General features: G+C 45.4%; 1 protein-coding gene across 1 annotated transcript; it reads left to right on the forward strand.

The window, feature by feature from the left end:
• The first annotated feature begins 722 nt into the window (after window positions 1-722).
• Mcoln3 (mucolipin TRP cation channel 3) lies at window positions 723-22,995 on the forward strand. Its single transcript, XM_051194989.1, has 12 exons — window positions 723-950; window positions 5,667-5,834; window positions 9,301-9,454; window positions 9,854-9,938; window positions 10,009-10,105; window positions 14,688-14,787; window positions 17,933-18,045; window positions 18,122-18,271; window positions 20,168-20,269; window positions 20,358-20,480; window positions 21,853-22,059; window positions 22,845-22,995. The coding sequence occupies exons 1-12, from the start codon at window positions 723-725 to the stop codon at window positions 22,977-22,979; spliced, it is 1,662 nt and encodes a 553-aa protein (XP_051050946.1). The 3' UTR covers window positions 22,980-22,995.
• Window positions 22,996-26,046: the final 3,051 nt, after the last annotated feature.

The following is a 26,046-nucleotide window of genomic DNA, read 5'->3' on the forward strand; positions in this document are numbered from 1 at the left end:
GGTACAGGACGCTGGGGCAGCCATACAAGCTTTTTGGACGTGCTAACCAAAGCAGTTTTGAATCTGAGAAGGCACAGCTCTACCTTCACCACCTGCAGCAGGCTGGATCCATGTCTTTGATATGGAAAGGAATTTCAGGACTAGCTAACCTGAAGCAGAGTGGGAGCTGATTAATGATGCTTCAATGCACTTTTAAAGCATGAGGGTGAATGAGAAAGAGGGTGGTCCAGGAAGGAACAGTAAGGCATCGTGTGCATGGGCATGGGCTTCTCAAGAGAAGGCCACCAGTGTTAGCCTCGTGTACCATTTTGGTGGCTTTCAAGCCACATCTCCAAGCATTGCTGGGAAATTTCCTTTCTTTCCCACTTTGATAGTTAGGATGACAGGTGGTCCCAGAGATATTTAAGATGGAATTATAATCTAATAAAGTAAAGCCAAGAGCCACCAGGGTTGTGCAAGGGGTTTATAAGATGTCCTTTTCCTGTTAAGGGGGTTTCCCACTGAGAGTTAGTTCTGAGAAAACTTCAGGTTTACCATTGGAAAGGGAGGGAGGCCTTAAGCAATTGCTAATTGTGCTAGAATATTAGATTCTTCCTGGTAGGAGGCTTGAACCCCTCTCAGAGTGAGGAGCCAGTCCATTCTCATGTCCCCTGCTTTCCCATCTTTCTTTTCTGTGTCTTCCCTTCCCCACTGAGTGGAAATGTTTGGTTCCCTCCCTAGAGATGGCAAACCCTGAGGTGGCTGGAAGCAGCTGCAGCTCCCAGCAGGATGAAAGTCCTTGCACTTTCCACCAGAGCTCATCCCCCAGTGAGGAGCTTCTCTTAGAAGACCAGATGAGGCGGAAACTCAAATTCTTTTTTATGAATCCTTGTGAGAAGTTCTGGGCTCGGGGTAGAAAGCCGTGGAAACTTGCCATACAAATCCTGAAAATCGCAGCGGTGACTGCCCAGGTAAGCATCCCCCATCGCCCAGCACAAGCCGCTTTGCATAGCAGAGAAGGAGGGCTTCCTTTCTGAGACAACTTTTTAACTGCATGCATGAAGACACAAAATAAGAAAAGATACAGCTGTCTTAGGTTTTCATTGCTGTGAAGAGACACCACAACCACCGTGACACTTACGAAGGAAAACATTTACTTGGGCCTGGCTTACAGTTTCAGAGGTTCAGTCTGTTGTCATCATGATAGGAAAAACATGGTGGCGTGCAGGCAGACACGGTGCTGGAGGAGGAGCCCAGAGTCCTACACCTCAGTCCACAAGCAGCAGGGGGAGACCCCGTGTCACATTGGGCTGAGCTTGAGCATGAGACCTAAAGCCACACCTCCTAAAGGTGCCACTCCCTATGGGCCAAGTATTCAAACACGTGAGTCTTTGGAAGCCATACCGGTTCAAACCACCCATCAGCCGTAAACCCTTCTCCCTTGGACATTTGTGAAAGACTTTGGCTTTTTAGTGCGCACGTGTGTGTGTGTGTGTGTGTGTGTGTGTGTGTGTGTGTGTGTGTGTGTGCTTGTGTGTGTGTATATGTGTTAAGTTTCTTTAAATTTTTTTTTTTTTTTTTTTTTTTTTTTGAGACAGGCTCTCACTATTTAGCTCTGATTGTCCTGGAACTCCCTATAAAGACCAGGCTGGCGTTGAACTCACGGACATCCACCTGACTCTGGCTCCCCAGGGCCGGGATTCAAGGTGTACACCACAACATCCAGCTCATCTTTATCTTTCATTATTATAATTTTACTACCATAATAGTTTTAACAAACAAACAATTTTAACATTTGGATGCTAATAAAGACATCCCTTGAGAGGTACCTAAGTCTTCCACACATATTAGCTGACTCCCAACGTGAGGTTTGTCTCTTCTTCCTAATATTTTGGGCATTTCTTTCTTTAGAAACTGCATGGATTTTTGCTGTAGGCAATCTGGATTCTCACAGGCCTGCATTATACGAGCTGTGGAGAGGAAGAATGTGGAGGTTGCAGAGGGGGACTAGCATTGGCCTGTGGAATATGTGCCTCCATTGTTGAGAGAAGGGGAATTTCAATCTGTTTTCCATAGCTTCTTTTAGATTTTTTTTTTTTTTTTTGAGGAATCACGTTTTGTGATTGTTGAGTGTGCTGCTGTGGCTTATTATTAAAATGGATTCTGGGGCCTGGTAAAATGGCTCTGCTGGTAAAGGAGCTTACAATCCAAGCCTGGCAATCTGAATTTGAGTCCTGGAACCCACATGGTTGAAGGTAGACTAACTCTTGTCAATTGTCCTCTGACCCCCACACACGTGTGCACATACAAACAAAATAAATAAATGTTTAAAAACCAAAAAAACAAGACCAGCTTTCCTGCTGGTGAGGGGAACTATATCTTGCTAAAAGCAGAAGGACAAAAATGAAGGCCGAGTTTAGGTTAGTATTTTTATTTTCTGTTCTTGTGAACACTTGTTATTGAAGGAGAGTTTTTTTTTTTCAGTGTTGAGATGGCTAATCTTAATTGCTTATTGAAAACAAGTAAATAGTAAACCAAGGGAGTTGCTAGAATCATTTGAAGTTGGTGGAATGCTTATTTGAAATTTCCAACCCTAGAGTTGGGTGACCATTCTGTCCCCATTTCCTGTCATTCTAACCATCTCCGACTGGGGATATCCTCTCTCACCTTACGGAGAAGGGTACTGATGCTTGCAGTGGTTAAAAGCCCCATGGCTCACAGTGACTGCGTGGGGATTCCAGAAGCAGGTGCACTTACCCTTCAATACATCACCATGAAAACGCACAGTTCTCAGCATAATACTTGGCAACCTGCACTTGAAGTTTTATTTCCAGGTGATAATGCAATATGCCACAGCACTGAAAAGCTTATTTGTGTCATTTCTGTGGAGGGAGCCTGTACCAGTTGGATAGAAATGCTATTTACTTAGAATAATAATAGGCACATTCGGGTGACAGGTGTGTGTCAGGCTCAATATGTACACATGTTCATGCTCAAGTCTTAAAGCAAACTGGACCTGAGCAGTGTATCTCTGTCCCTCAGACAGTGATGAGGCTTACGTGATTGTGTGCCCCGAGGGATACAGGAAACTATAGCAGAGAACAGTCATGCCCCATCTTAGATTTGCACACTCACAGGGCTATGTTCATACATACCCCCTCACCTTTTTACAGGATCCTCAATAGTTACTGGAGTGAGCAAAAGGAGTGTAAGTCAGTGGCTTGAGCCTTTTGGTAAGAAACACACAGAGGTGTTTAGGTAAGTTTTTGTTTTGTTTGCATTTTTGAGATGGGGTCTCAATCTATTGCCCAGGCTAGTTTGGAACTCGCTGTGGAGACAGGACTGGCCTCAACGTCAGTGCAATCCTGTTACTAGCCTCCCAGTGCTGCAATTACCGGTAGGAACCTCCATACCTAGCATCTGAGTTCTCTCTCCCTCTATCTCCCTCTCTCTCCTCTCCCTCAGAAGAAAAACTACATTTAAATTGTGTGTGTGTGTGTGTGTGTTTGCCACATATGGAACAGTGCCTTTAGGAGCCAGAATAGGGTGTCAGTTCTCCTGATGCTAGAATTATAGGGCATTATGAACAGACTTGAGTTCTAGCCCTTTGCAAGAGCAGCAAATGCTTAATCACTGAGCGATCTCTCTAACTCCCGTATTTGACCCTGTCTCTTGGTTTCTCTCTGACTGCTCGGGAACTTGCTTTGCAGACCAGGCTGGCTTTGAACACATGAAGGTCAACCTGCCTCTGCCTCCCAAGTGAGCCACCATGCCCAGTGAGTGATCCACATCTGACTCTTAACTATCATCTCTCCTTAGTCTGGACCTGAGCACTCAAACGCATCGCACACTGGCTACTTTCTCGTTGGGAAAATGAAGGTGACTTGGTGTGGATGATCTTTCTCTAGGGGAAAGGAGCCTCTATGACCGGAGGTTTTGCTTTTCAGCAGTGGAAGGAAGATGTCTGCAGCTCTGAGCCCTCCCCAAGTTTCCGTTTCTCTCACCATCTCACTCAGTCTCTGGAGAACAGCAGGTCTCTCAGACACTGTAGCCTCTGTCTGTCACCATGTCACCAGAACAATGGGGAGGAAGGGAGGAAGAGAGGGAAGAGGGAAGAGAGAAAGAGAGAGATGGAGAGCCAGAGAGGGACAGAGGCAGAGGCAGACACAGAGAGATCTCACCTTCACCTGACCTCTAACAGTGTTGCAGATTACAGAGAAGATGTTACCACAAGCCATGCATCTGTGGACTCTACTGTGAGATAAGTTACCCGTGTGGGATGCTGAGGCAGTTCCGAGGAGACGGTTCCTCTTTTACAGAGTCCTTCCCCAGCCCCAGCCTGGGTCTCTTAGACACGTTTTGTTTAGGTTCTCTTGAGATCAGGACAAATTGTTTCCTTGTTGTCTAGTACTCGCTCAGTATTGAATTCTGGGAAGAACCTGGAAGTTTGGATGCCTTTATGAGAGTATCTTTGGAGACTTTGGGGGGATCCTTGGACCAGTTTTGATAGCTTTAAGATCCCTAGAAAACTAAGCTGTCATTAGGTTTAGAGAAACTCTTCAGAAATGAAAATCAAGTTAGGTAGAAGATAATGCTGTATGTCTAAAGGAGAAAGACAAATGCATCCTTTGTCACCAGATCCTGGGAACAGATTTCCTAGAATGATGGGATAAATGGAGCTTGGGTGTAATCTTTCAGACATGGATTACAGTCTTAACTATGCACTTCCTAGTCATGTGACTTTAAAATTATTCAATTCCTCTGAACTTTTACAAACACATCTGCAAAACTGTTGTATTAGGGACTATGCTGTGTGGCTGATAATCGTGGGGTATATTTCTGCAGAGAGAGAGAGAGAGAGAGAGCGAGCACATATAAGGGAGATAGAGAAGGAGGGAGGAGATACTGAAGTGGCTTGGGAGAGAAAAAGCATCTAGAAACTTGAATTGAGGCAAGTAGAGTGAAGCAACTTTTTTCCAAATCTGAACAGCTGAGATTTGTGGAAAATTCTGCCTAAATATTAATGAGAAGTTATTTTAGGATACTCTAATTTAGAGAATATTGCTTTCATTTTGGACCTTATTGGCGCAACTTGGGTAACAAGTCTAGGACTTTAGTTTGTTCATAGCACATAGGCTTTATTAGTTTGTCATCTAATGAGTTCTCTCCTTCCCTCCCTCCCCCTCCCCCTCTGTCTCTCTGTATGCATGCTGTGTGTGAGTGTGTATGTGTGCGTGCATGTGTGTGCGCGTGCATGTGTGTGTGAGTGTGGGTGCGTGCGAGTGTGTGTGTGTGTGTGTGCACTTTTGGGCATATGAATGTGAGTGCATACTTGCCCTGGTGCGCATGTGGGGATCAGAGGACAAAGTGTGTCAACTCTCATCTTCCAGCCAGGTCTACTGTCTTGTACTGTGTGCACCATAGCTGGCCCACAGCTTTCAGATATTCTCATATCTCTGCCTCCCACGTCCCTTGAGTAGTGCCGGATTGCTGGCACACACCTGGCTTTTCTTTGGATCTGAGAATTTGAACTAGTAAGGAAAGTACTTCCACCCACTGAGCCATGGACCAGCCCCCAAGCTGCCAAATCCCTTGCAAACTCTGGCGGGTCAAGCCCCTGAACCACATGTCTCCCATTCTTTTCTGTTCAGATTTCTCATCATCATGCTGTTTCTCTTGTCTTTAAGCTGGTCCTGTTTGGTCTCAGTAACCAGATGGTAGTAGCTTTCAAGGAAGAGAACACTGTAGCCTTCAAACACCTCTTCCTGAAAGGATACATAGATCGCATGGATGACACGTATGCAGTGTACACTCAAAATGATGTGTACGACCAGATCACCTTTGCAGTGAACCAGGTAAACCAATCGTGTGCATCTGCTGTTGGTTTTGCTTGTTCGTTTTAGGTATTAGGGGTTGAACTTGGGCCCTGCACGGCTAGGCAAGCGTTCTAATAATGAGGTACCCAGACAGTGTGTACTCTTTATTTGGGAGAAAGAACAGCTGGACAAATGCTAGCAACAGATTATATAGAAGCCCACACTCAAGTGTTGAACAGTTCTGCTTGGAGATGACCTATGAACAAACCATTTAAATATAGCTTAAGGGCGGGAGAGATGGCTCGGCAGTTAAGAGCTCTTCCAGTGGACTTGAGTTTGCTTCCCACCCCCCACATCAGGCAGCTTACAACTTCCTGTACCTTCAGCTTTAGGGGATCCAATGTCATTCTGGCCTCTGCAGGTACCCCCTCCCCCGACACAGGGCACAGGTGCATTCACACACACACACACACACACACACACACACACCACACCACACCTAAAAATAAAATACACACTTAAGAATTGATTGAAAAATATTGCTGAAAAACTTTTATACAAGTGGAAATTGATAACAGCTTTCATTTCCAACGAGCAGAAACATCGAATTTCAACGACTTAATTAAAAGAACCAGGGTCAATCGAGAGCTTCAGTATTTGAAATTACTAAGTAGTCATTATGTCTTCAAAGCTGGTGCTTTCAACCAAGGCCTTAAGCTCATGTATAAGCAAGGCTTTTATGTCATGCCTGGTGATTACCCTGAGATGCTGAATAACTGCCCTACAAAAAGGAAACTTGTTTTTCATACCCTAGGGTCAAGTTTTCATTCTGGGTTATTCTTGCTGTAACTAGTGCTTTCTCAAGGGTTGAAATCACTTCTTTTGAAAGGATAATTAAAAATGCTTTTGAAGTCAGTGTATTGTTTGTTTGTTTTTAGAGACAGGGTTTCTCTGTCTAACAGCCCTAGTGTCCTGGAACTTGCTCTGTGGACCTGGTTGGCTTCAAGCTCTGTCTGCTTCTGCCTCCTGAGTGCAGGGATTAAAGGCATGCACCACCACAGTGCTTTTAACCCAGGGTAGTTACAGATCACATTTCAAAATCCTTAACTCCCTTCCCCAGCAATCATGACTTCATTTTCTAGAGGTAACCTATTCAGCGACCAAGAGCTGCTGGGGTGAAGCGTGTCTTTCTGGAGCCAATGCTCTTGATTAGCAGTGGGAAGAGAAACTTAGAGACAAAAGCTGCAGAAAGTTGGTAAACACAGCCATGCCCTATGATTTTTAGAGGGAAAATAGCAAATGGCTTAGTGATGAAGATAAGTTTAGAGACCTTTCAAAAACAAACGTGTGTGTGAGTGTGTGAGAGTATGAGAATGTGAGTGTGTGTGAGAGTGTGAGATTGTGAGTGTGTGAGTGTGAATGATTGTGTGTGAGTGTGAGTGTGTGAGAGTATGAGAGTGTGAGTGTGTGTGAGTGTGTGAGAGTGTGAGTGTGAGTGTGTGAGAGTGTGTGAGTGTGTGAGTGAGTGTGGGTGTTTGAGTGTGTGTGTGAGTGAGTGTGTGAGTGTGTGAGTGTGTGTGAGTGTGAGTGAATGTGTGAGTGTGAGTGTGTGTGAGAGTGAGTGTGTGTGAGTGTGGGTGTTTGAGAGTGTGTGTGAGTGAGTGTGTGAGAGTGTAAGAGTGTGTGTGAGTGTGAGTGAATGTGTGAGTGTGTGTGAGAGTGAGTGTGTGAGAGTGAGTGTGTGAGAGTGCTGTGTGTGTGAGAGTGTAAGAGTGTGTGTGAGAGTGTGAGAGTGTGTGTGAGTGTGTATGAGTGTGTGAGTGTGTGAGAGAGTGAGTGTGTGAGTGTGAGAGTGTTGTGAGTGTGAGAGTGTGAGAGTGTGTGAGAGAGTGAGTGTGTGAGTGTGTGTGTGTGAGTGTGTGTGTGTGTGATATCTGTGCAGGATATGGCACGGCATTTGTGTCAAGGTCAGAGGACAGCCTTGGTTGCCAGTGCTCATCTTCTGCCTTGTTACATCTTTTGTTCACCATTGCACGTACTAAGCTAGCTGACTTGCAAGCTTCTTGGGGGGATTTTCTTGTCCCTGTCTCTCACCTCACCATAGGAAAATTGGGATTATAGATGCATGCTACTGGACCGGTTTCCCATGGGTTTGGGGATTTGAACTCAGGATTTGGTGGTGAGTGTTTTATACACTAAGCCATCATTCAGCCCTAGATTTAACTTTTAAATGTATTAAGTATCTGTAAAGCATGGTACCAAATTTATATATTTCTTAGGTGTTATGTAGAGACGAGAAGTAAACAGTCCATTGCATTTTGCTGTTTTGAGGCAGGACCTTATGGAACCGAGGGTGACTTGACACTCTCTGTAGCAGAGGCTGGCGATGATGTCTTGATTCTTCTGCCTCCGTCTCCGTAAAGCAATTGCTATGTCTAACTAAAGACCCAGTAAATCCTTTATAAACCACCGTTACCTTTATCACTCGTTCTAAACTTAGTCTTCAAAACACTGTCTGGCATGGAAGCCATGCATCTTGTTAGATCTCCGTGCTCTTAGCTGTCACATTTCTTTCTGATGCTCTAGGAAAATATCTGTAAGGATAATATGTGAAAGCAGTTTCCCACTCACAGGTGTGAAAGGCTAAGAGCAAGATGTCTACATGTTCAGCTCTTGTTGGAAGGGATACAGGGGGCCAAAAGGCCTGCAAAGTCTCTCTAGCCCCGCTGTGTGGGAAGCGTTTGGTCTGACAGTCAAACACAGCATGTTAATTCCTGCATCTGGCTGCTTCCTTTTAGTTCCCAATCAGGCGCCCCAGTACCTCTACACGGCTTTCTAAAGAATCCATCAAAATCATGACTCTTATCATATAGTACTGCTCATGCAGGCAAGAGAGACATGTTCTGTCCATGTCCATGTCCATCTAACCCTCCATCATGCTCAACAGCATGGCATTTCATGATGTTACTCCATGAAGACGGAAGCATCAGAGAGACACAAAAATGTTGGTTAATGGGTTCAAAATCCTTACCGCATGTGACAGGGAAGGAACACAGATGAGCATTGCACAATTGCTTTACTTCTGTAGTGTAGTGCTTGGCCACGAATCTTTAACTCTGCTTTACTTCGCCAGTCAAAGAATGACCTGCGATGCTGCATCTAAGTGAGAAGCCAGGGGATTGTGGGACAGGAGTGTAGTGTAGGGAGAGCCTGTGGTCAGAGGAACTGACCTGGAGAATCCCTGGGTCTGAGTGTTCAAGGCCTCGGTGGGGCTTTCCCTGGACTCTGCTGTCCCTTCTGGTCCCTGCTGCTGTTTCTTATAGCCTACTCACTCGGATGCAGCATCCCAGTGCGTGTTTCCAGGATGTGTGCACCCCGAGGGGAGATAGGAGCCTGCCCTCTCGTGACATGTCCAGGAAGGGTTACCATGGCTTTGCCTTTAGCCCGGCTGGCATCCCTTTGTCCTGGTTGGTGTTCCATTCCTATCTTTCTCTTTTGGATGAAGTACTTGCAGCTTCGCAACATCTCTATTGGCAACCATGCTTATGAGAACAAGGGGGCGAAGCAGTCGGCTATGGCAATCTGTCAGCACTTTTACAAGCGAGGGACCATCTGTCCCGGGAATGACACATTTGACATTGACCCAGAAATTGATACAGGTAATGATCTCCTATAACCTGAACTATGTTTTTTAATTTGCGGATCTCTATGTAAGCCCTGTGATGACTAGCCCTAACCCTATGGCATTGGAAGAACTATACAGTTCTGTGTCTGCCTCTATGTGAACCTGTGTTATACAACTCATGAATTCAAAAGAAAATGGATAGATGAAACATTGAGGAAGTAGAGACAGGGAGAATGATGACATTCTTAGACAGAGTTTGAATGTGTCCAAACCACTCTAGAAATGTCTCATGTCTTAAAACCAGGAGTGTCAAACCAAGAGGCATTGACGCCGACTGTCTCGATTCTCAAAAGTAATAAACATGAATGATTGGTCTTAACCATCATCCTTTGAAAGTGCATTTTATTTATGGTTTTATTCTTTTCTGTGGCAGAATGTTTCCTTATAGAGCCCGATGAACCCTTTGACATTGGAATGCCTGGAGAAATCAAACTCAATCTGACCCTGGACTTCCACAGGTGAGGAAATCAGGGGGTTACGCAGCTCAGCCTGTGTGTCCCTTCATCTCGAGTATGCTCTGCTTTCCAGACTCCTGACGGTGGAGCTTCAGTTTAAGCTGAAAGCCATTAATCTGCAGACTGTTCGCCACCAGGAGCTTCCTGACTGTTACGACTTTACCCTGACTGTAAGTGTGGGCTGCGCTGAATGCGGCTCCTGTCTAGAGAAAATCTGTTTTATCTAGGTGTACGGTCCAGGGTCACATACTGGTACTAAGTACGGCATGGCATGTCCCACCCAAATGTGCCTGGGGACATTGCTGCAGCTGCTCTACTCTGCAGCTTGCTTACTTGCTGTTTGTCTTCTGCACCTTAGTGCATGTCCTGTGAGGAGGGATTTAGCTTGTCTGTTATTGTATGTGGCGTGGGGCCTGGTGCACAGCAGATGACCAAATACTAGTATGTCAGGTGTGGTGGTGGTGTGTGTGTGTGTGTGTGTGTGTGTGAGAGAGAGAGAGAGAGAGAGAGAGAGAGAGAGAGAGGAAGAGAGAGAAAGATATAAAGAGAAAGAAAAAGAGAGAGAAAGATAGATAAGAGAGAAATAAAGAGAGATAAATAGAGAGATAGATAGAGAGAGAGAGGGAGGGAGAGAGGGAGGGAGAGAGAGAGAGAGAGACAGAGAGACAGAGAGAGGGATGGAGAGCTTTCCATTGTTGCCCAGGGGTCTTTGCTGAGCTTCCTCATCATGGATGGTTGCAGCCTTTGGGTCGTTGCTCCCAGCTTCCCTGTGGGGCCCCAGCTACTCCGTTTGTCCCTCCCTCTTCTTCTGCTCCTGGGTCCCACTTGTAGATGGAGCTGCCAAGTTCTCTTAGTACAGGTGCTCTCAAGGGCGTTCAGTATTTCAGGAGACAAGTGTAGGTGGTAAGAAGCTCGGCAGAGGAGGACGCTTGGGGCCAAGCTGATGGCCTCCTACACGGTGGAAGGGAGAGAACTAACCCTGCAGTTCGTCTTCTGACCTCTCCATGTGCACTGTGGCATGTGCTATGTAGCACCAGCACACACATACACATATATCCATACCTACATATGATAAATGTGGGCAAATGTGATTTTTAAAAAGATATATCAATATCACATTTTGTTTGGCCACATGTAGGACAGAATTAGAAACTTTTCTGTGGTGACATATTATTTATTGATGTATTAAAGCTTATCTGAGGATTCAAAAAGCAAAGTCAGACACAAGCTATAGAGATCAGGCACACCTTTAATCCAAGCAGCCAGAAGCTAGGAGGTGGTACACACCTTTAATCCCAGGACTCAGGATTAAGAGGGAGATAGATCTCTGTGAGTTCAAGACTACCCAGATCTACACAAGACTGATCCAGTCCTAAATAGAAATGTCCCACACAAAGATGATCTCAGCACCTGGGTTACACGCTTTTCGTCCCAGCACTAGAGGGCATAAAAGATAGGAGCAGGGTCTTCAGTAGTCAGTATTGGCATTCATTCTCCAGCTACACTGCGGGTAGGAAGACATGGAAGCCTCCGGATTCTCCAGCCACGCTGAGGAGAGGTTACAGTCTGAGGTCTGGTGGAGCCAGGAAGGATCACCTTTCAGTCTGAGGTAGAGTAAGAGCTAGTGCCCGGCTGCTTTGTTTTTCTGATCTTCATCTTGAAGCTTGACCCCCAATATCAGTCTCTAGGTCTTTTATTTATCATGCTTCACCTTTCTTTTATTGGTCCATTTGTACGGCCTTTGCGGGAGCTTGTATTCATGAAGCTTGATTAATTGGTTGTGAAAATGGTGTCTCCAGGAGTAGGTGTGAAGTAATATTCCATCATATAATATAATGGTCATGGAGAAGTTTAACATGAAAAAGCATCCAAACCTGAACAGGATTTTGAACCATACTATCTATGTTGATCCCGGTATCAACCAGCAGACTATGAATTACCATATTACCTGATTGTGAAGATTCTGGGTCATCATCATGTCTTCTCTATTTTGAGTTTGAGGAATGATAAGATTTTGAGATATTACATTGTCTCTATTTTGAGTTTGAGGAATGATGTTTTCAGAATTCTTATAGTCTTGATGCCTTCTTGATTGACTTCTTGTGGTTCTTCAGTTATAAACACATTCTATAATCTCCCAGGAAGTGACCTCAATTATTTTGTTCTCATTTCAGCTTTCATTGTATTTTCTTCTTCTCCCTTTTTATATTTTATATGGTTGATGCTTTACTCTATTCTAGAATTTTCTAGGTGCTTGACATCATCTCTGTTATACTGGAAGCACCTTGAAGCTTTCGGTCCTTTTGTTAGTATTTTTCCCCTCAAACAACACACAGTAGGTGATGTGAATACTGGTTGAATGAATCAAGAAAATGCTTGTGAAATCTGGGTCCTTTCCAATGGCTCGATTTTGGTCTCTAAGTCTCAGATTTATTGAAATAGTATTTAGCATTTGCTTGCATGTGCTAAGTATTTATAACAGAAAAAAGAAGGTTCATCTACATTCAGAAGCCTCACATGTTTTTGGAGAGCCTCCATTAGGTGTATAAACATCTGAATTTCTTTGTGGGTACGTATGTGTGTGGTGTGTTTATGTGTTCACATGTGTGTGGCACGTGATGTGTGTGTAGTCTATGTGCACATGTATATGTGTGTTCACACATGTGTGGGGGCACATTCATATGTTGGTGCTTATATATGTGTGTGTACATGTGTGTAAAGGCCCACAGTTAGCATTACGAGGCTTCCTTGATTGCTTGCCCTTCATCTATTGAGGCAGGTTGACAAGTTCTCTCATTGAACCCAGAGTTCACCGATTCTGGCAAGCCTGGCTAAACTGCTTGCCTAGGAAATCCTTTGTCTTAACTTCTCAAGTGTTAGAGGCAGCCACTGTGTCAGCCTGGCTTCACACGGATTCTGGGGATCTGAACACCAGGCCTCATGCTTGCATATCGAGAGCTTGTGTCTTCAAATATTACAACCTTTATTTCTGTGGTACTTTTTGTAAATCTCATTCAGCATCCTTCCTCCTTGGGGAGATTCAGCATCTATAGAGGCTTACTGAGATGCAACCCGAGACATCTACTGAGTCTCTAGCAGTCCTTGAGTCCTTCATGTTGGAAAATATACTTTCTCATTGGCAAGGACTTTTCACCTCCATCAAATGACACTGATGTCTCCTTGTGTTAGCTGTGTTCTTCAGTCACTGGGGGAGGGCAGGTAACAGCAGGGGCCTAAGTTGTGTGGGGAACAAAGCTGATACTCCATCTTGAGGGGACAGAGTGACTAGACTCTTTGAAGTGACTTTAAATCTCATATCTTAGCAATGTATATTCTAGTCTCCTGATACAAGCAACTTCAGAGAGGTATGAGTAATTCTTTCCAAACTGTTGTAAACAGGATTTAGTTTTTGCTACAATAGAAGTTTCTGCAAGTACAGGATTGTGCGATGTTTCAGTCACTTGAGCTATGTCTGCCTTCCCTGTGTGGAGACGCTTCAACAAAATTCTTTTAAATGGCGGAGCTTTTTGAGCATTTTTTAAAGTTCTTTGAGAATTTTACAGGTGAGTACAATGTATTTTGATCGCATTCTCCAGCACTGTATCCCTCATCCAGATGCTGCTTTACACCTCACAAGTAGTCCACTTGGTGCTGTGTGTGTATGCATGGGTATAAGGCCATTCCCCAGAGCATGGACAACGTATCTGAGATCACACATCCCAACAAAAATGACCCTTCCTCTTCCAGCATCCATCACCTACCAATGGCGCCTCAGCGGGGCGTGAGGGTGAGGTGTGGAGTCTCCTGTGTCTTACCATCGTGTCTTCACAAGTGCAGCCCCTCATATGGCATTAGTTCACAGCGGTCCCCTCATCTTTCAGCTCCTACAGCCTTCTGCCCCTTCTCTCTGATATTCCCCGAGCATGGGGAGTGGAATGGGATGGCATAAAGGTTCACTGAGGACCTTCCCCATCCTTTGGTGGGAAAGTGAAGAGGCGCGTGGATTTTCTTGCCCCTCTTTCCTTTTCTCTGCATGGTGGAAGCAAGGGGATTGGGAGGAGACACAGGAGGATTGCAGAAGGGTTTGCTGCAGCGGTGTGCTACTTGCACCTAGCATTTGTGACTGGTTAGCTTAGAAGCAAGACATGCTAGTAACTGCGACACCAAGCCCTTTGTAATACACGTGGTCCAGAGCGGTTGGAGAAGTCTAGGCCTGGAATGCAAAACAAAACAAAACAAACAAACAAACAAAGAACCCAAAACCAAAACCAAAACAAACAAACAAAACAAAAAAAACCCTCAAAAAACCAAAAAAAAAAAAAAAACCCTCTCCATTTGTGGTGTCTGAAGACAGAAACGATGTTTCTGTTCTGTGATTTCCTAAGACACCAAAAAGCCATCCATTGCTGAGACCCTGCAGAAGGTAGGGCAGAGCTAGCCTGTATGAATGCCTGCCAAGTGAAGTTTCTAGAATAGGAAGGAGGTGAACTCACTCTTGCTTGCCAAGGTGTCCAGGGCTGGAATGACTCCTAGAGAAACAGAGGTTTTAGACTCCAAAATCTCTGTATAGCAGATCTAATTCAATATTATCCACCCATAGAGAAATAAAGGGGACTAACAGTTGCCATGTGGTCAGAGACGAGGACTAGCATCTCCTGCGTCCTTCGGAGAACTGCTTCCTGATGGGTTCAGAGAGCTAGCTTGACTACAAAGCTCAGTTACACACCCTGGCCCTTTTCCTTGTCTTTACAGATAACATTTGACAACAAGGCTCACAGCGGAAGAGTCAAAGTCAGCCTAGATAATGACGTTTCCATCAGAGAATGCAAAGACTGGCATGTATCCGGATCAAGTGAGTAATGAAATCCTCTCCTTTGCAGGGTGGCAATTAAATAACTGAACATTAAATTACTGCCTGCAGGACACGAGGACCACTAAGCAAAAGACTGAGCCAGCTCCAAGTCGCTTGACGTTCTGTAAGCAGGTTGCTGTGTTGTAGATTGTTGCACATGTCCAGTGTTTCAGACAGTGTGCAGCTCTGAAAGAGCTCTTTACCTCCTGTACACCTGCCTCCTCCTCACTAACTACGCACTCAGTTCTGCGCTCCAAGCCTACACATACCTGCTTTCCTCATGCTAATGTTCTTAAACAGTTGGATGAGCAGCAGCATGGGAAACCAAGGCTCAGAAGAAGTGAAGTGTTGTGGTCCGTGGTCTTAGAGTGAGGGGGATGTCAGGTGGGCTTGAAGCTATGACAGACACATTGTAGTCGTCTTGCATCTGGCTTTAAAAGTAGAGTCATGTGGAAAACCTCTGTCCTAACAACACAAACAAAAGTTCAAATCACTGTTGCCCAGTTTCTTTCTGACTGGTTTGCCCAGTCCGAGGCCACCGCGATGAGTCTGCAGAGCCAAGCACTCCTGCTGCCGTTATTTACACCAGGAGGCAGCTTCAAGTGTGCGAGGTTCGCTCTCATGTCACAAGCTTCATTGCCAGCACAGACTTTGCCTGGGTGAGTGGTGAGCAGCAGCCCGCATAGGAAAACGGGAGCAAATGGAATGTGGGCAGGCTGCCTCTCAGATGTTTGTTTCTTGGTTTTTAAATCATTCTAAGGTAGAGTTAGACTTCTGTGCAGCCATTAGAAACCACTTGGCAAACACCAGTAGTTTGCTTTGTTCTAGCACTTTCTGAAACTGCTCAGCAGCCTGCCTGGTAGAGATAAGCTCTCCATGTGGTCCATGGCTGTGCACTTTCCATTCCAGGATTTCAGTGTGGCCGAACAAAGGCTCTCCTCTCCCCTTCCCTCCCCTTCCCTCCCCTCCCTCCCCTCCCTCCCCTCCCTCCCCTCCCTCCCCTCCCTCCTTCTCTTCCCTCCTCCCCTCCATTTCTCTCTTCTTCCTTCCTTTTTTCCTCTCTCCCACTTTTCTCCCCCTCCCATTTTTCAAACAGGGTTTCTCTACATAGCCCAGGCTGTCCTCAAACTCACAATCTTCCTGCCTTGGCCTCTAAGTGCTGGCCTCTTGTGCCACCAAGCCTGTTAGAAGCTGGTCATTTCTTGTTGCCCCAGGCTCTGTTAAAAGCCCCCGTGAGGCCTCTTTCCTGGCTGCCTTCTCCAGAATGGAGAGATGGCTCAGCCACACGGCACTTCTGGTTCAGCAGTTTTATGGCAAGAGCTGAGGATGTCCCCTAAGGGTTCTAAAACCAAACAAAATGACCCTGATGCAGAGTGGGAGGTGCTGAGAGCAGGCTGTGAAGGACTGGATGCCAGCTGGGCAAAAGCGTGTGGGGTCATGACAGCCTCATGGGGGCTGTTGTGAGGATCCTTACACACAGAGTGCTTGGAACTGAGTCAGGAGAGAGCTGTGCCGAGCACAACCTGAGGTTGTGATTTAACTAACTGCTTTTGCATCATTCCATCTGTGTGTGCCGTCCACACTCACTACATCTGTGTGAGAGCCATCCACACTCACTCCAGCTGTGTGTGTGAGCCGTCCACACTCACTCCAGCTGTGTGTGTGTGCACGCGCGCTGTCCACACTCACTCCAGCTGTGTGTGTGTGCACGCGCGCTGTCCACACTCACTCCAGCTGTGTGTGTGTGCACGTGCGCTGTCCACACTCACTCCAGCTGTGTGTGTGTGCACGCGCACTGTCCACACTCACTCCAGCTGTGTGTGTGTGTGCACGCGCGCTGTCCACACTCACTCCAGCTGTGTGTGAGCCGTCCACACTCACTCCAGCTGTGTGTGAGCCGTCCACACTCACTCCAGCAGTGTGTGAGCCGTCCACACTCACTCCAGCTGTGTGTGTGTGTGCTGTCCACACTCACTCCAGCTGTGTGTGAGCTGTCCACACTCACTCCAGCTGTGTATGAGCCGTCCACACTCACTGCATCTGTGTGTGTGTGCACGCGCGCTGTCCACACTCACTCCAGCTGTGTGAGCTGTCCACACTCACTCCAGCTGTGTGTGAGCCGTCCACACTCACTGCATCTGTGTGTGTGTGTGTGCTGTCCACACTCACTCCAGCTGTGTGTGAGCTGTCCACACTCACTCCAGCTGTGTGTGAACCGTCCACACTCACTGCATCTGTGTGTGTGTGTGTGTGTGTGTGTGCTGTCCACACGCCTGCCTTTTGCTTGTCTCAATGTCGTAGATGCCCCGTTAGGTCAGGGGCTTTGCTTGCCTTGTTTACCACTGTGCCCCAGTACCTAGAAAAGTGACAGGAGTGTGGGGTGCTTAATGAGTATCCCCAGCTAAGTACGTTAACAAGCAATGAAGGCTTTTTTTTTTAAAAAAGACGTTCACTGTATGTAGCCCAGGTTGGCCTCAAACTTAGTAGATAATCCAAGCTAGCCTAAACCGTTTGGTAAATTTTCTGTTTCTTGCTCTCATGAACTAGGATTATAGGAGAACCTTTTCAGCATAAAGACCAGAAACTGATACTTAAAGATCTTTGATATGGAGGGTTTTTGCTTGTTTTGTTTTGTTTTGTTTGTTTTTGGCTGTCAATCATTATCTGTATTGGTTTCCTTTTCACATCTTCTACTCTTTTTTTTTGATAATTTTTAATTTAAATTTGAAACAATGTTACAGTTCCCCCACCCTCCCACCCTCCCCTGTTCCCCCCCCAACCCCATCCCATCCCCTTTCTGCTCCCCAGGGTGAGGCCTTCCATGGGGTGTCTTCAAAGTCTGTCACATCATTTGGAGCAGGGCCTAGGCCCTCCCCCATGAGTCTAGGCTGAGAGAGTGTCCCTCTATGTGGGATGGGCTCCCAAAGTCCATTCTTATACTAGAGAAAAATACTGATCCATTACCAGAGGGTAGGTTTTGTTTGTTTGTTTTTTAACTTTCTTTAAATACTAATGGGAAGAATTGCTCATACGTTCCTTTTTTGGTCATCATTCTGAAATGCTTGCGTTATCCACATTATTGTAAAAAGCAGCCAGCACCATCATATTAATGTGTCATCGGTGAACAGGGCGCTCTGTCTTCCAGTTCAGAAGAACACCCACTACATGATGATCTTCGACGCCTTTGTTATTCTAACCTGCTCATCGTCACTGGTGCTTTGTGCCAGGTCTGTGGTTAGGGGTCTCCAGCTTCAGCAGGTAGGGTGCTGCTCCCTGAGATGCCCATGCTCAGCTGCAGGGACGGGATGCTCACAGTCTCTCCTCTTCCCAAAAGGAATTTGTCAGCTTTTTCCTTCTCCACTATAAGAAGGAAGTTCCTGCTTCTGATCAAATGGAGTTCATCAATGGATGGTACATCATGATCATCGTTAGTGACATACTGACCATCGTTGGATCAGTTCTGAAAATGGAAATCCAAGCCAAGGTAAAAACTCTTCTTCCCGATTGTGTTACCACAATGGTAAAATGTATTTTCCAAACTATGAAGAAATTGAAAGCAAACGCTTCCTTCTGAGCCTTGTGTTCAATTAAATGGAAATTGACAAGAACAGTTGTCTTAACTCAGACTCTGTCTCTTAATCAGAGTTTTAAAATCCATAATCCATAAATGCAGGTTGGAGTCATGAGTGGTCACAAAATGCTCTGTGCTAGACCAAGAGAGCGCAAACTCTCCAGGCCACAGACACCAAAGCCATGTGTACGCTAAGGAAATCAGCTGAGAGCTTTCAAGGAAATGTTAAAGTTAGTATTCAACAACAGCCAAAGAGAGTGTGGGGGAGAGAAAGTAAGGCCAAGGGCATGACCTTTATTTCTGCTCACAAGTATGCTTATGTTCTTACTTTTTCCATTGATATTATTGTCTTGAAATAAGATTAATTTGGTCTAGTATCTCTTTAAACAAACATTTTAAAAATTAGCTGTAGTGAGATACCCACCTGTAGCACTGACCACGCCCATTTGGGTGTGGTCACAGGGGCGGACATGACAGAGGGTTAGGTTAGGTTTGGGGTCCTGGACGCCAACTCGCTCTCTTTTGGTTCCGGTTGGGTCACTGAGAGCATCCTGGGTGTGGATCCTTGGAGCCCGAACTTGTGGGTCATCGGTTTCTCGTATAAGTGACTTCTCCCCGAATAATATTAATAACCTATTTTAAACTTAGTCCCTTGTATCTTAATCCATGCATCAGCTCCAGTGGCAATTAACGATATCCAAACGAATCTTGCTCAACTTTGTACTTTCCTAGTCTTGCTGAGATTAACTGCAGATGGCCTAGGAAGCTGGCTATAAACCTAGGCAGAAATTCAGCACACCGGGGCTGGGTCGAAGGGCAGCTTGTTCTCTTTCTCAAACAGTCAGGGTGGGGATCTGGGTTGGCAGCGCATTCAGGAACCTGACCTCTCTTCATCTGTTCTTGTCAGAAGTCAAGGTCTCTTCCTGAGTTCATGGTTGACACAGTGTTGCCTTGACTCAGCCTGTGGGAAGTGAAAATACCAGCTGGTGGCAGCCCTCCACGTCCCTCCCGTCTCCCTCCATCACGTGGCCCAGGCTGGGGAGTAGCAGATTTCATTTCTGTTCACATGCTCTGGAGTGGAGCTGTCAAACTCACCTGCAAGAAGATCTTGGGGATTAAGTAGACGCATGCTTGAGAAGAAGGCGGGGCATGAAGTTATTTGCGATGGGCTGCCTGCTGCTGTATATGGCTGCCATTTGAGTAGTTCAACTTCAGGGAACAAAAGAAAAAAAAGATGCATTTGTAATACATATTCATTTATTTACTTTTGAGATAGGATCTCATGCAGCTCAGGCTATCTTCAAACTCATGTAGCCGAGGCTGGTCTTGAACTCTGATCTCAACACCCCCACCTAATACCATACATGACACAATTTATTTTTACCAACCTCAGCTATCATTTCCTTCAGTGATCCCTTAGTAGTGTCCAACGTTTTCTTCATTTTCTGGTCTATCTTCTCTTCGGAAACCTCTAGCACCCCCCCCCCGTTCCTGTTTCATAAGAGAGGCACCCCTTCCACAGTCGTCTGTCCCTGCTTACTGTCTCCAGAGTCTGCACATTGTCACCCTGTAAATGATTTAGGCTGCTGCCCGAGGCTAGCTCCTTCAGGTGCCTCTCAGGAGCTGACCCCAGGTTCTCAGTGGAGGATGTAGCTTCAGCAACTCTTTCTCCTCTCTGGCTTGTCTGTGTCCTGTAACTGTCAACCGCTTTATCCTTCATACCTGGAACAGCTCCTGATGCGTAGCTACTTAATATTTCTTTCCCAACTGACATATTGCTATTTAACCAATCTTTCCCATTCTATCTAGAGCCTCACAAGCTATGATGTCTGTAGCATACTTCTTGGGACTTCGACCATGCTTGTGTGGCTTGGCGTCATCCGATACCTGGGTTTCTTTGCGAAGTACAATGTAAGTCATCCCGAGGAACCAGCCAGAATTTTATTCCACTGCTTTGCCGAAAGGGCAGGGGGATTCTAACGTGCTTTTCCTCCCACAGCTCCTTATTCTGACCCTCCAGGCGGCGCTGCCCAACGTTGTCAGGTTCTGTTGCTGTGCAGCTATGATCTATCTAGGTTACTGCTTTTGTGGCTGGATTGTGCTGGGCCCTTACCACGACAAGGTACTGATAGCCAGCTTTCTTCCCGACATTATTAACCTCAAACAACAAGGACAATGGCTCGTATTTTTATGACTACTTTTTATTCATTTATATTTTCGTTTGTGTTCAGGTTGGCCTTGAACTCACATATGTAGTCAAGGATGACCTCCTGCCTGTATCTCCCAACTTTGGGGATGGCAGGTGTGTGCCAACATACCTAATTTGCTGTTTTATTCACTTAAAATATCAATATTCTTATTTATTCTTTGAGAATTTCACACATATACACAGCGTATTTTGATTGTATTTTCCCCCTACTCCTCCCAATTCCTTCCAGATTCCAATTTCATGTCCGTGTGTGTGTGTGTGTGTGTGTGTGTGTGTGTGTTTGTGTGTGTGTGTAATCAAATGAGTCCAATTAGTGCAGCCCACATGCACACGTGTGTGGAGTCATCCATAATAGTATGGTCAGTCTACCAAGGACCCTACACTGACTCCCCAACCAGCAGCCATCAATTGCCAACAGTGTTATCCCTCTTAAATCAACTCCATTGACTGTGTAATTCAGCCTTAAAATGTGGAAATCATATGTCTACATCCACATGTAGATCCAAGAATGAGTGCATCACTATTTATACATCAGTCAAATGTGAACCCCCTTCGGGAATCACTGGCGGGCTCCATTGCCTGGAGTCCTGCTTGGAATGTTAGATAATCATGTTCCTTCTACAGCCAGTGAAGTTGGTTAGTCCATTTGAATTCACCAGTATACATCTAAACAACTATGGGGGGGCACCTGTAGAAACATTTGAAAAGGTCGCTGTGAGAACTGTGGTCTTGAGCGGTTGACATTATCTTGAGTTTGGATGAGCTTCAGTATGAGACAAAGGACGGGTGAGTCTGGAAGCTGGATGTCTCTGCAGAAGCAAGCATTTCAAGGGTTTCTTTCTGCATAGGAGAAAGGAGGAGAGGAGGGAGGGACAGGAAGGGAAGAGAGGGGAAAGGAAGGGAGGGGAGGGGACAGGAAGAGATGGGAAGGGAAGGGAGGGGAAGAGAAGGGAGGGGACGGAGGAGAGGAGAGGGAGGGGAGGGGAGGGGAGGGAAAGAGTGACCCTGAAAGGCACTGAGAGAACACAACAGCCCCTCCTGCTCTTGTTCAGGCTGCTGCAGCTCAGAGGAGCAGGGAGAAAGAGCTGCTTGACCCCGGACAAAGCAGCAGGCTAGGACACAGCGCAAGCAGCAAAGCAAATGCTTGTGGCTGCCTGGGGGTGGCTGTGGGGAAGTGTCACCTGGGATGGCAGGTCTGACTATTGGCAGGATGATGTCATGAACAAAAATCTCCCACTGAAGGACGCGGGAAAAAAACTAAACTTTTCCTGTCCCCTTTGCCCAGTTCCGTTCTCTGAACAGGGTCTCCGAGTGCCTTTTCTCTCTGATAAATGGAGATGACATGTTTTCCACATTTGCAAAAATGCAGCAGAAAAGTTACCTGGTGTGGCTGTTCAGCCGGATCTACCTCTACTCCTTCATCAGCCTCTTCATATACATGATTCTGAGCCTTTTCATCGCGCTGATCACAGACACGTACGAAACGATTAAGGTAGGCTCGTCAAAAGCCGGGGCACCGCTGTTCTAGAACATGTGTAGTGGTTAGACAGGGGACACCGGTGGAGAGAGGTGCAACTCAACCCTAACAATTGGGAAATAGAAAGCGGCAAAGGGAAATGAAATTTCCGGAACGCTGACTGTCTTGTTTCTTAGTATCCATGTCAATAAATAAAAAAGAGTTCCATTTATTTATTTATTCATTCATTGTGAGTTGCACTAAGGGTCAAACCCAGGGCCTGGCATGTGTCAGGCACACTCATACCATGACCCCAACCCTTCAGTACTTTTTATAATCTTTTGTTAGACTAATAATGGTCAGTAGTATTGGGTGTACACATTTGAGGAAGGCAAATTTTTGTGGGGTCGTCTGTGGAAGGTGAAGGAGGCGCCGAGCTCAGATCCCAGCCAGGTTGGGACTCTGGCTGCCTGAATCAGGGTCCACCCGAGGAGCTTCCTTCACACTGTCTGCCTGGAAATCGACTGTGGGCATCACAGGACTTAGGGTATTGCTGGCTAAGTATTTCCCAGGAGAGGGCTAAGGGCAAGATTTACAGGTAGACTTTGGGAAGCAGGCCCAGAAGGACTGAAGCCGAGCCCCAGGCCCATTTTTCTTCCACACAGCCTGACAGTGGTTCTGGAGGGGACAGTTCCTGGAAATGCCTGGGAGTGCAAGCTAGACAGGGCCTTCCATCGCCAAATGCGTCATCATGAGTTTGGAATGAATACAGCTGTTGGAGAGGGCCTCATTAACCAGGACATTTCTCTTCTTCCATGTAGCGCTACCAGCAAGATGGCTTCCCAGAGACAGAGCTTCGAAAGTTTATAGCAGACTGTAAAGACCTGCCCAGTTCTGGAAAATACAGGTTAGAAGAGGACCCTCCAGCATCTCTACTCTGCTGCTGCAATAAGTAACCACCGGGGTTCTCTGTGCTTGGTGGAAGAAGTCAGTGTGTGCTGAGTCAGAGACAATATGGATGGCTTGTGGTCACGCACAGTATGTTCAGGTGTGAGTCTTCTGAGCTAACTCACAGCTACGACTTAGCAAGGTCTGTTCATGTGTTTTAAAATAGCCAGTGTCTTTTCTGCTTACATTAGCATTTCAAAAATAGCTGGTTTGAAGAGGGAAACTACTGGGTCAGTGCTGTCTTAGGTGCTACAGCTCTTGCCTGTGTTTGCAGCCCCCTTTACCTCATGGTGTGGCTGGACGTGCACTGGAAAATGAGCTCCAGTCTCCCAGTGCCTTTGGATGACCCAGTGTTCCTTTCCCAAAGCACATTTGACATCATTGCATCTTAGAGTCTCCCCTTTAAAGAAGACACAGCAGGAAAGAGGCCTTCCGCATAGTTGATGGCTGATGCCTGGCTCTTAGAGACAGCCGTTACATGCTCTCATATTCATTTAGAAGCTCTCTCTGCATTTCAGTGTTAAAGTCCAAGGCTGGAAGAGATTCTACACATGAATGAAAGTTAAAGTGTATGCCAAGGGGGTATTTGATCCAACAGGGATGGCCTTATTAACATCTAAGCAGTGTGTGTGTGTGGGGGGGAAATTAGTGATGTGCCTTCCTCCCATTGGCCCATGCAGTCTCAGCAAAGGCATGTGGGGTCAGGATCTGTAGCTCCATGAACTGCAGTTCTAGAACCCAAGCTCAAAATTTTAAAATAAATATATGTGTCTTGAAAAGGTACTGAATTAGGCTCTACATTTTGTAGTTCACTGATGGGCAAGTATTGAGGTTTTTATGGTATACCAGTCATTTTGTATACTATTTATCTATGTAGACATTAATTCAATTATGTGTAATAATGACTTTATATAAGCACATTTAGAAAATTTTAACATTTTAATGTTGCAATAGAGACAATAAAAATAGCTCAAGAAGATGACTTTTTTTCCTTTTCTTTTCTGTTTTCTTTTTGTTTTTTGAGACATGATTTCTCTGTGTAGCTCTTGTTGTCCTGGAACTTGCATTGTGGACTTGAATTCATAGCGATCCACCTGCCTCTGCCTCTGTCTCCCAAGTGCTGGGATTAAAGTGCCTGTGCCTGTGATATTGAAATCTTGATATTTAATCATAGGAATGACTCCAGATGTTGCAGTGTGAGGCTTTACAGTGTTATACGCCTCTTTCGAGGTCCTTGTGGATTAAAGTTGTGACACCTAAGCTTTTCAGACGAGAGTGTTAGGGCTCTGAGTATCTTAGTTAGGGTTTCTATTGCTGTAAGGACAACATTTAATTGAGGGGCCCGCTTACAGTTTCAGAGGTTCAGTTCATTATCATCATGGTGGGGAGCATGATGGCATGCAGGCAGATGTGGTGCTGGAGGAGGAGCTGAGAGTCTTGCAAGCAACAGGAAATCTACTGAGACACCGAGCAGCATCCTAGGCATAGGAAACCTCAAAGCGTGCCCCGACAGTGACACACTTTCTCCAACAAGGCCATGCCCACTGCAATAAAGCCACACCTCCTAATAGTTCCACTCCCTATGAGATTATGGGGGCCAATTACACTCAAACAACCACAGCTGGTACCATGCTTATTTTCCAATTTATTATGATGCCACATGAATTTTAAAACTGTGTTTATTACCTAAGAAGTTCTTATTATTACTCTTTTTGAAATGTTTTTGGACTAACAAAAATATTTCATTGGAAACACAAAACCTGGAGTTGGGCCTGGAGTTGCTTCCCTCTGCATGCAGGGGGAGCTGGCTGTAGAGGAGCAGTATTGGGGAGTTCTGCAGTTAACTGAGAGACCCTCCCTCAATGAATCAAGTGGAGAGCAGTCATGGAAGACTCTTGATATCAACTTCCAGCTGCTATACACTTGTTCACATGCATATACATGAGTGTGCATTTCATGCACACACACAACACACACACACACACACCATACATTGCAAAAAATTAAAATAGATGTTAGAAGAGATTAAAGGTTCTATATAATGAACTTTAGGACATCCAGAGATACATAAAGAGACTCTGTTTCAAAACAAACAAACCAACAAACAAACAAACCAAAAAACAATCGGGGGAGGGCAGAGGACAATGCTGTCAATGCTGATTTATGGGGGTCCAGGGTTAGGTATACAATTGGATGTTTATGTTAGAAGAGAGAAGACATCTAAAATTCATCATCCAAACATCTACCTGAGAAGTCAGAGAAGCAAGAGATCATGGAGAACTAGGGTAAGAGTCAAGTGATATCAGAGCATCAAACAAGAAAATAGTAAATCAATAGGCAAAAATCAGCAACCCCCCCCAATATTCCTTTTAAAAGAGCAGTAAAGTTAGCAAGCCTCTCAAATCTAGACAAACAAAGGAAAGCAATGCAGACACTAATCACTAACGCTTAGAAATGGAGGAAGGGCCATCACAGTGGAGTCCATGGCATTAAACGGATAATCAAGGTGCTGTGAGAATCTCTGTGCACAGCTTGGCAAACTAGACGGAGGGCTTTGGTGGGATCCCTGAAAGCTCGCCTGTGAGGAGCTGAATTCACCAGTGTGAGCATAGGGGAGCAGGGAGCCTCGTGGAAGCCATTGGGGTCACAGGAGTGGAGCCCTCAGAACAGGTTGCTTTTCTCATGGACGTATAAACATACACACATACATACACACACGCACATACACACACACATACACACACATACATATACATACATACACACACATACACACATACATACACATACACACATATACATACACACATACATACACACATATACATACACACATACACATACATACACACATATACATACACACATATACATACATACACACATACATACACACATACATATATACACACATATATACATATACATACACACACATACACACACATACATACACATACACACATACACACATATACATACACACATATACATACATATACACATACATATATACACACACATACATACACGCACATACACACACATACACACACATACATATACATACATACA

The sequence above is a fragment of the Phodopus roborovskii genome, unplaced genomic scaffold (genome assembly GCF_943737965.1).
Source record: "Phodopus roborovskii unplaced genomic scaffold, PHOROB, whole genome shotgun sequence".
NCBI classification, from domain to species: domain Eukaryota; kingdom Metazoa; phylum Chordata; class Mammalia; order Rodentia; family Cricetidae; genus Phodopus; species Phodopus roborovskii.

Coding starts and splice junctions, on each gene's coding strand:
- Mcoln3 (XM_051194989.1), top strand. CDS start 723: ATGGCAAACCCTGAGGTGGCTGGAAGCAGCTGCAGCTCCCAGCAGGAT. Junction 951..5,666: donor TCGCAGCGGTGACTGCCCAG/GTAAGCATCCCC, acceptor CTTGTCTTTAAG/CTGGTCCTGTTTGGTCTCAG. Junction 20,481..21,852: donor TGGGCCCTTACCACGACAAG/GTACTGATAGCC, acceptor CCCTTTGCCCAG/TTCCGTTCTCTGAACAGGGT.